The sequence below is a fragment of the Pyrus communis genome, chromosome 14 (genome assembly GCF_041283825.1).
Source record: "Pyrus communis isolate YQ-2024b chromosome 14, ASM4128382v1, whole genome shotgun sequence".
Lineage (NCBI taxonomy): Eukaryota > Viridiplantae > Streptophyta > Magnoliopsida > Rosales > Rosaceae > Pyrus > Pyrus communis.
In genome coordinates, this window is record NC_142578.1 from 23,092,238 (window position 1) to 23,102,782 (window position 10,545).

Consider the following 10,545-nt stretch of genomic DNA (forward strand, 5'->3'; position numbering starts at 1 on the left):
CGATATTTGGGGGGTTGAATTTCTTCAAACCATATATGCATGTTGTGTGACGGGTCATACGTAGTTGTTTTTGTAAAACCTTTCTTCAAACTGCGTAGTTGTTGTTGTTCAAAACAAAATAAATAAATAAACAAAAAATTAGGTAGTTGTTAAAAGCTTAGAATAGAATTACCTTATGACTTACGTGATATGGTAATATATTTCGTATAATTTGTTTTTTTTGGGAAGAAATTCGATGTATATGCGTCAACTATCGGGGACTGCGTCTACCCATTTCACCTAAGTTATTTCCTAAAATTACTCCAAGAATATGCGTTAACCATCGACGTCTGTGTCTTGTCTTTCAACCTAAGCTATTCTCTTAAACTTGGTTGAACTCAGTAAACGCGTAACGGTAACCCTTAAAAAGCGCGCGCTATTTTCCCGTTTAAACTCGCTTCGACTTCCGCGTGTGCTCCGTCGCCACCACTCATTTTCCTTTAAAAACCTTCGTTTGTTTCCTGAGAAAATTGAGAAGGAATCGAGCCTTGGGTGGGAGCTCGGCTCTGAAAACCTTCTCCCACCTCCGCCGCCTCCCCCTTATTCTCATCTCACTCCAAATCGTTCATTTTTCATTTTCCTCCGGCTTTCCCCGGTTTCTAGGGTTTCAGAAGCCGGACTGATTTGCATTGGATTCATCGGGAAATATGAAATTTGGAGAGACTTACACCGAGTTTTTGCACAAGGAAAAGATACGATTCTCGGAGAATTGCTCGCATGTCGAGTACAAGCGGCTGAAGAACGTTCTCAAGACTTGTCAGAGTTGCAAGGCATTGCAGGAATCTTCGGCTGCTCAAGGACAAGAAGGTGCTTCTAATCAAAATCAGCAGTTGTGCCAATGCCAATCTTGCCCTTGTAAGAATTTACTCCCCAATCATTTAATTTATTTTAATAAGCTTGTTATCAATTGGTGTTTTACTGAAAATGTAACTTTAGCTCGTGAAATTCAATCTTTTGCATATAAAACTCGACATAAGTTTTTGACTTTAATAAAGCTCATTGACTTAGGTTTCACATAAGTAAATTCATTAATTATGTCTGACTTTACATATTTAAAATTTTTCGGATGCTTAAAATACCATTATTTGAATGTTTTAATGTACACAATTAATTTCATGCGGGTTGTAAGAAAGAATTAGTAGTTTTACAAAAAAAAATTAATGTTATAAATTCATAGCAATGTATAATAACAATAAAATATGCCTGATATATGTAATAATATTGGCTTAATGAATGTCACAAAAATTATGCTTTATAAATAAATGTAGGTAAATTATTTTACGCACACAATACTGCACCACCATTTGAATTTTAAAAGGTTGGATTGCTTAAAAAAAAGCTAGATGGAAATAAGGATTTCACGGAAAGTAAAAAAAAAAAACTCTCAAATCATGTCTATTAATACTCAACAAAATTCATCATTATTATAGGTAATAATAAAATTCATTAACATAATTACAGTATTGTGGCATAAATTAATAATAGGTTACTTATTTTTTCACATGTCAACAAGCTTAAATTTTGGATTTTATTTAAATGTTTAAAGATAGATAGGTTTAATTTTAGTAAACAAGAGTTACAAGGGCCTATCTCTAAAGAAGCCGGGAAACATGGGTTTTGATTTTTGGTATGATCAAGGTTTCGGGGTTTAAGATTAAGATTTACCCAATTGGTTTCCAGGTAAGCTACATTCTTCTCAAAGGATTTGAAGAAATCATAGGCATAAACCATGCCGTTTTAGCATTTTTGCCCCTTTTCGGGTTTAGTTTTACTTTGTAGAACCGAGTGTGCAGGTATTTTCAAATAACAAAAAGGACTTATTCCAACTTTCCTAACGAATGCGAGATGCTGCCCCAATCGTGCTTTCCTACTTTCCTTGTTTCTTAGAAGGATGTCGACATTTGGGAATTTTGTTAAAGAAGTGACATATCATGACTAATATATTTCTGTAGACTGAGCTTATCTGTAAAGTTATTTGTTATTTCTTCTCGGTGTTAGCATTGTTGCTTACTTATAAGTTATAACCATATTCCGTTGTCTCACTCATCTGCTATCAATTTTCTATATTGTAGTGTGTGATCAGGCCTTTTTCACAGAGTTAATGAAGGAGGTTTCGGACATAGCCCTATGTTTTAGTTTGAGAGTCAGACATCTCCTCCATCTGCATGTTGCTACCGGAGCGCAAAGATACTTGCTGTGGTTCCGTCAGTGTTTCGTGAATGATCAACAAGCCATGGTAGAAAAAGGGCGGATGTTGATTGAGTATGTTACAATGAACGCAATTGCTATCAGAAAAATCCTTGAGAAATATGATAAAGTATGCACGCAACTGGTCATTTTTTTTTCCTTGCTAACTTGGTTGAGGGTGTTCTGTAACTAACAGTGTTCTTTTGTTCAAAATCTAAAACTACAGATACATAGCTCTGAGAATGGCAAGCTTTTCAAATCCAAGATGCGGGCTCAACATATTGAGATTTTACAATCACCTTGGCTTATAGAATTGGGTGCTTTTTATTTGAATCTTGATGGATTAGATGATGAAGAGCTCAATGAGGTTTCTGGTCGCTTTTCCTGTGATCTCGATGCGGCACCACCTACAATGACATTGATGCTTCCTGACAACTTAAAGATGGAATATGATCTGACTTGTGCTGTATGCTTGGTAAGGTCCTTTCACTTGCATTCAGAATGAGAAAATGTTGGCATTTGTACGTAACTGTTCTGAATTCTGATGTGTATGACTCACAGGAAACTGTTTTCAATCCATATGCTTTGTGCTGCGGCCACCTGTTCTGCAAGCCTTGTGCTTGCGCAGCTGCTTCTGTGTTTATTTTCCAAGGCCCTAAATCTGCAGGCCTGGATGCAAAGTGCCCACTATGCAGAGAGGTATGTAGCTAGTTTTTGAAGAAACTGGTGATAATCTTATATAAAATTTGAAAGAAAAGATTAAAATTTCATATCATATATCGTTTGATCCTAAGTTCGTATCCTCCTCGAATGCAGGCTGGAGTGTTTGCTAAAGCAGTGCACATGTTGGAATTAGATCTGCTCTTGAAAACAAGGTCAGAAAATTGAAAGTCTTCAATGGTTTTTAACTTATTGTGAGAGAGCTACCCTTTTCTGACTCCTAACACCCTACCAGGTGCAAAGACTATTGGAAAGAGAGGTATAACGCCGAACGCACAGAGATAGTGAAGCAAACTAAGGAGTTCTGGGATATGCAAGCCAAATACGCGGTGTATTGATTGATAGATAGAGGAGGCAGAGGCCCCATATCTATAATCACGTGACGAGAAATATAGGGAGAGAATGGTATATCTGGGAGACAACCGAGAATCTCCCGTGATCTAGCCAATAAATTGTTTAATGATGCAAATTCATCGCTTTACAAGATCATTCTTTGAAGCTTGTAACTAGGCTTAGCAATTGTTTTGAAAGATTATTTTTGCTCACCACCATTAACTAGACTTAGCAATTTTTTGCATGACTTGTTAACCCAACACAAAATCATACAAAATAATGGGTTTCGGGTCAATCTGTTAACTAGTCGGGCCGTTAATGGGTCACCCTTTAAGAACTCCGATAAAATTGAAGAAAGTTGGGGTTCTACCCTAAAACCAATTGGCAATATGGGAAGTAACTCAACCTCTTATAAGCCCATGCAATGTCCCTCCTCCCATCAATGTGGAACTCGTTCTTAACACGCCCCCTCACGTGTGGCGAATTTTCAAGCCTAACACGTGGACAACATAACCGGGTGACATGGAGTGCGTGTGGCCGTTTGGCTTCACACATGAGACAACCTGCTTTGATACCATGAAGAAAGTTGAGGTTCCACCATAAAATCAATTGGCAATATAGGGAGTAGTCCAACTTACTTATAAGTCCATGCAAAGGTCCCTCCTCCCATCCATGTGAGACTCATTCTCCACACGCCCTTTTACGTGTGACGAATTTTCAAGTCTAACACGTGGACAACACAACAGGGTGATGTGGAGCACGTGTGGCCGTTTGGCTTTACACGTGGGACAATCTGCTCTAATACTATGAAGAAAGTTAAGGTTCCACCATAAAACCAATTGACAATATGGGGAGTAGTCCAACTTACTTATAAGCCCATGCAAGATCCCTCTCATCAATGTGAGATTCATTCTCTCATCAATGTGGGATTCATTCTCAACATGCCCCCTCAGAATTTTCAAGTTTAACACGTGGACAACACAACGGGGTAACGTGGAGCACGTGTCGTGTGACCGTTTGGCTTCACACATGGTACAACCCACTATAAAACCAATTGGCAATATGAGGAGTAGCCCAACCTCTATCAATGTGAGACTCATTCTTAACAAAAATATTGTTTGCTAAATCTAGACATTAGGCGTGTCAATTTCTTGTATGACCCATTAACCCGACATGAAATGACCCGTTAACTAATCATGTCATTATCAAATCATATTTTAAGAACCCGTTAAGATAACGAGTATGACATGAAAATGACAAAATAGACCCGTTTGCTAGACCTACAATTAATGATGGGGATGCTCGCCACATTTCTCTAGTTAACATTTCAGATATCTCAAAAATGAAAATAGAAAATTTCAAATATCACCTCTTTGCCGCCGGCTATTTTCTTCCCTTTATCCTCTCTTTCTTCTTCCCCCGTCCCACCCCTCTCTCTCTGTGGACATTTTTCTGGGTAGAGATAATCTGACATGGGAGGAGGAGAAGGGGAGCGGGTGTGGATGACGACGGAGGAAGCCAGAGGCGATGAAATAACTTTAATGGGTTCCAGATTTGGGAAGAAGATGGGACAATTAATTATGCATAAATTAAAATATAATTTAAAAAAAAAATTAATCTGTTTATGCTTCATGACTGCCAACTTTAGATTGAAAACTCTTCAACATGTGATGATTGATAGTGTTTGCATGAGAATTAATGTTAAACTGTAAGGTAAGGGTCCATGAAGAGTCTCACTTTAAGAAAGTTTCCTTAGCAACTCTCTTAATATAAACACACAATACGTAAGAAATCTCAGAATGATATCGAAAAGACCTGGAAAGTTGTGAAGATGAATCAAAGATTTTTACACGTGTTTTCCAATCTTTCTTGATCCTGCTTACCACTTAGTTTTGATCACATTAAGATCTCTCTCCCTCTTAACGTTTGAGGTCTCCTCTTCAAGACGATGACTTGCATGTCTGTTCTTCCTTGCTCAATGGAATCATGACCGGCTAACCAAACCCTTTCATTTTTAGTTGTTTAAGTGTTTGTCACCAATTGGTAGCATTTAAAACTCATATACAATTAATAGTTTGATTATCTTGTTGCACTATTGGTTTTTTATTCTATCAACGATATTCATGTAAACTTTAGTTTCGTTGGTCTAGTTTAATATTGATTTTCATGATTTTGTTTTTAGCATGTAGGTATGGAACCATGCGTGATAATGTCACCAATCTCTAATTGATACTCGACTCAAATTTGTAATGTTGTATTTCTTATGTTGTTCATCTTCCAGGTAGTACTTGCAAATGGAGATATTGTTAAGATTGCATCTCTCGTGCTAGAAAGAGTGCTGCAGGGTTTGTTTCCTATTCTATTTTATCTTTTAGAACTATGTGGTTAATCTTCTAGGTAGTTAGGCGTGTTGTGAACATTAAAAACTTTGCACGTAACTGGTATGATTTGACCCGCCTGGTGATTGGAAGTGAAGAACGCTTGGTGTAATAACAGAAGTCACTCTGCGGCTTCAGAAAATTCCGTAACACTCTGTGGTAAGTTGATACGTCTACTTCTATGGACTCTTGCATAATTTTTGTTTCAGCTGATTACTTCTAGCCGTTTATGATCACAAATCACAGTTCTGTTTACAGGGTATACTTTTGTGATTTCATTATATTATTAATCAAAATTTAAATTGTAGGTTGCTATGTGTAATCTCCCTTCAACCAAGGATGCAGCAGATGTTTCTATAGCTTATATGCTGTCGGGAATTCAGGTAGAGCTTTAACCGCATATTACATATTTAAATTCATATTTTCAGTTTCTTCACAGATGTCTTCTTCATAACCATTAGGTTTCAAGGGTTGAACTACTGGATGAGGTTCAAGTGAGGGCTATCAACGTTGCGAATGGGAAGAATTTGCCTGAAACTACAACTTTGATGTTCGAATCTATAGGCACAGGTTTAGGTCCCTTCTTTACATCTTGACTGTCATTTGCTTTTTATTTTAAAATTTAATTTTGGCTAATTACATTTATTGAGAGGAGAACATCCCGATCTTGTAGTAGTAGAGTAGTGGTTTTGTGGTTGGTAAATTATCTCCTGGTATCCTTTATAGGCACTTACAATTTTCTTTTGTTCCAATTCTACTTTCTTTTGTTTCAATTCTACTTAATACAAAGTCGCACGGTCGCACCTTTTGCAATTAGAACTTCTATCACTTAATTGGCATCAAAATTAGGGAACTTATTACAAAGAAAAACAGCAAGTAACTTGTCATATAGCTGTACGTTCTTGGCTTGTACATTCTTGTCCTCCTTGCTATTTTATTTATGCATCATAAAATATATGGCTGCTTATTCACTTCCATTAATGGTGCTAATTAGGACTTATCTTGCTGTTTAATTTCTATGTTATTATTCTTCTCACCAAGGAGGGAAACATATATTGTACAATATTGTTTTACAAAGGAAGAAATATAAAATAATATCTACCCTAATCACATCCTGATTACAAGGACCCAAACAGGCAACTAAACTAATTACAAAGGTCAACTCTCTCCAACACTCCCCCTCAAGTTGGTCCATAAATGTCGTTTATGCCCAACTTGACGAGAGAGTTGTAGAACGCTTGAGACGCAACAACTTTAGTTAAGATGTCTGCTAATTGATTATCTGATTTTACGAATGGGAATTGAATAATGTTCCCATCCAGCTTTTCCTTAATGAAGTGCCTGTCAACTTCCACATGTTTCGTACAATCATGCTGTAATGGATTGTGTGAGATATCAATGGTCGCTTTATTATCACAGAACAAACCTGACGCCGACATTGAAGGACACCCGAGTTTTGCGAGTAACCTCCAAAGCCACAATAATTCACATACTCCTTTTGCCATACCGCTGTATTCCGCTCTACACTTGATAAAGCAACCACTTTCTGTTTCTTACTCCGTCATGTCACTAAATTACCTCCCACAAATGTAAAGTAGCCAGATGTGGACTGTCAATCAGTAATATTCCCTACCCAATCTGCATCAGTATAACCTTTTATCCAGCAATGACCATTCTTGGAAAACATGATACCTCTACCCGGAAAGGACTTTAGGTATTGTAGGATGCGTTCAACCGCACCTATATGAGTATCACTCGAGGAATGCATAAGCTGACTAACAACACTCATTGCATATGCAATATAGGCCTGGTGTAAGATAAATAAATTAGCCTTCCAACTAGCCTTTGATAACGATCTTTGTTAGTGGGAACTTGATCAGGGTGCACGACAAAATGATGATTTTGGACTATAGGGGTGTTGGTCGGTTTACAATCCAGCATTCCAATTTCTGCTAACAAGTCTAAAACATACTTTCTTTGAGATAGAAATATACCTTGTTTAGATCGAGCTACTTTTATTCCCAAGAAATATTTCAATCCACCAAGATCTTTCATCTTGAACTCGGTTGTTGAATAATCTTTTAGCCTTGAGATTTCCTCTTTATCATCACTTGTAACAATCATATCGTCTACATAGATAATGAGTGTCGTCAATTTACCCATTTGACATTTCAAAAAAAGTGTATGATCAAAATTACTCTGCCTGAACCCATACTTCCTCATAACAGTCCGGAACTTACCAAACCATGCCCTAGGTGATTGTTTCAATCCATACAATGCCCTATTCAACTTGCACACTACTTCGAGTTGTGAAACCTATGCATAGCCAGGTGGAATATATAACGACCCGTCCCCAAATATTACAGTTTTTATAATTTTAAAGCGTGAATTTATGAAAATGCCTTATGAGGCAAAAACGTTGAATTTTGTTGACTGCCTTGTTGTGTCACGTAAGATTTGTTTCCTTAGTGTATCCTTCTAGTACTTGACGTTATGGATGCATAGGCACAAATAGAATTGAATTTGGAGCTGCAATAAACGTTTTACGGAACTACGAAGTAAAAGGGCAAAATAGTCAATTCATTATTCTAGATATTAGGGTTAGATATTTTTATTATTTTAATAATTTCTGTCATTGGGGCCCACACCCCACTTCTCATTATGCCATGTGTCTTCCGTCCTTAAATCTCTGGAACTCTATTTCCCTCATTTTTCTCGATCATTCTCTCATTTTCGAGCAGCACCTACACACCTTTCTCTGGCGAGCCACCCCACAGACCACTACCTCAACTCCCAGTTCTCTCTCTCATTCTAACTCTCTTAGCTACCTCTTTCTCTCATTCTCTTTAAACTGGCACGCCACCACCACCACCATTCGCTGTTCCGCGAGCACCCAAACTTCACAGACTCTTTCCCCGACGATCAATGATGGACTCACGAACACAAGCCAGGCTGAGAAATCCCTTATTTTCCCTCCCTCCCTCGCTGCACAGTATTATCTTTGAGCAATACCGAATCTAATGAGTTATCGCCATCCTCGACGAAGGTAAGTCATGAACCACCTTTCGATCTTCTTCCCTCGTGGTCTAGATTATTTAGTTGTTGAATAAAAATGGTTTTGGTGAAGGTTTAAACATGAAAATAACTCGGAAAAGCGTTTTCCAGATTTTCCGACGAGGTTCGACAGTTTTTGAGTCATTTTCCAGCCAACTCCGACCATGGTTGAGGAAACCAAAGGTATATTCCGACTCCTTGTTCTTTGGGCGTCAATTTGGTATATTGAATAATTGGTTTTAGTCGAGTTTTCGGGATGATCGTAGTTTAGGAAGCTTCGGCTTTCTTTTTCTTGGAATCTGGCTGACCCACGACCTGAAACCGGATCGACCCGACCCATGAGCCAAAAACCTGACCCAAAACTGGCCCAACCTATTAACCTTAACCCAAATCCAACCCAGTAACCCCTGGCCCAATCCAGCAAGTAAGCCCATTCGACCCGGATCCAATCCAATAACCACCTAAGCCTAGTTCCATGGGTCAGTGTGTGTAGGGGGCTGTTATGGCTGGCACATGGAGCACACGCACCTCCATCGTCCATGACGGCAACCTATCTCGATGCGTGGCAACGCGTGCGGTGGCCTGTGGCCCCCTGGGCCGCCGCCTCGTGGCGGTGCATGGGGGAAACTGAGGTCCCTCCTTAGGTTTTTTAAAGTGCCGAATTTGAATCCGTTGTCCGTTTTCCCAAATTCTATCATTTTGGTAGAGTTTTACTAAATGGTCTCAAATTGTGTTTATTGATGAGTGCATATTTTCAAATATATTTTTATCCCGAAAGCTACATTTTCTAGTTAAATTTTGGATTTAAATAAAAGGAATTGCATGGTTTGGTGATTATATAATTAAATTAATGAGTTGGAGAAAAATCATGTTATAATTCCTTGGTTCTAATTTAATCAGGTGATTTCTTATAATTTAAATCTTTATGCCCATAGCCTTTGGTTGAAGTATAGACTACTTGACTATAGAAGTTACAGGTGGCTTAAATCATTTTCATTTAACTTGCCTGCATTTAACTTGTTGGAATTACTTGGTGAAGTCACCAGCACATGCCAATTTGTAGAATTACAAGCTTATGTGATTGAACCGACAAGGAAGAAAAAGCTACATAATTCTTTCCCATTTTCCATGGTCGGCCGGTCACACAAATCAAGAGAAAGAGAAGTTTTAGCAAAGTTAAATTGGAAATAAAGATGAGGATTAGGTGGAGGATTAATTGACATAAAGGCTATGGCAGGTGAACTACTAAAAGGCTAGCAAGGAGTTAAAATTGTATTTCCATTTCTTCTCTTTTATGACAATAAAGTGGCTATTAAGTTTGGTGAGTTATGGAAAAGGAAGAGAATGCCCAGCGGCAAAGATAGGAAAAAAAAGATAGAAAAGAAAAGAAAGAAAAAAAGAAGGCTGCAGGTGGTAGTGGAAAGAAAGAAAAAAGGAGAAGGCAGCGTTGGGAAGGAAGGAAAGGAAGGAGGAAATCTTGGCATTCTCTTCTTTCAGTTTTATCTTCTCAAACTCATGTCTTTCTTTTGGTTTTATTTAAGGTTATGTGTAACTAATTTTTAGTAGTTAGGGGCTGTTTTGAAGCCCCGAATATGATTGCAAGTTTGTTATGACATTTCGTTTGAATTACTTTATGAATGGATGAAAATTGGTTCACTACTTGTCTCATTGATGAATTATTTATATGTTTTCTACGGATGCATACTTAGTAAGCATATCTAGGATTCTAATGCTATGAATATGTGTGTGCCTGCCCTTGTTGAATGAGGACTTACATATGTTCTAGAGTAGTACTTGTTAATTGTGGTTAACATGTGAACCAATTTATAGGATA

At 37.9% G+C, this 10,545-nt stretch overlaps 1 protein-coding gene across 2 annotated transcripts; it reads left to right on the forward strand.

The window, feature by feature from the left end:
- The first annotated feature begins 511 nt into the window (after nucleotides 1-511).
- On the forward strand, nucleotides 512-3,497 carry LOC137713774 (putative E3 ubiquitin-protein ligase BAH1-like 1). Of its 2 annotated transcripts, none has more exons than XM_068453125.2 (6): nucleotides 512-894; nucleotides 2,112-2,356; nucleotides 2,453-2,701; nucleotides 2,788-2,925; nucleotides 3,043-3,101; nucleotides 3,182-3,497. In XM_068453125.2, the coding sequence occupies exons 1-6, from the start codon at nucleotides 687-689 to the stop codon at nucleotides 3,282-3,284; spliced, it is 1,002 nt and encodes a 333-aa protein (XP_068309226.2). In that variant the 5' UTR covers nucleotides 512-686; the 3' UTR covers nucleotides 3,285-3,497. The 2 variants fall into 2 exon arrangements, with proteins under 2 accessions (XP_068309226.2, XP_068309227.2); XM_068453126.2 differs by having other exon boundaries at nucleotides 512-846.
- Nucleotides 3,498-10,545: the final 7,048 nt, after the last annotated feature.

Bases quoted from the DNA above. Each gene is read 5' to 3' on its own strand.
- LOC137713774 (XM_068453125.2), top strand. From the start codon at position 687: ATGAAATTTGGAGAGACTTACACCGAGTTTTTGCACAAGGAAAAGATA. The intron at 2,702-2,787 runs GTAAGGTCCTTT...TATGACTCACAG, and splicing joins TGACTTGTGCTGTATGCTTG to GAAACTGTTTTCAATCCATA. The intron at 3,102-3,181 runs GTCAGAAAATTG...ACACCCTACCAG, and splicing joins GATCTGCTCTTGAAAACAAG to GTGCAAAGACTATTGGAAAG.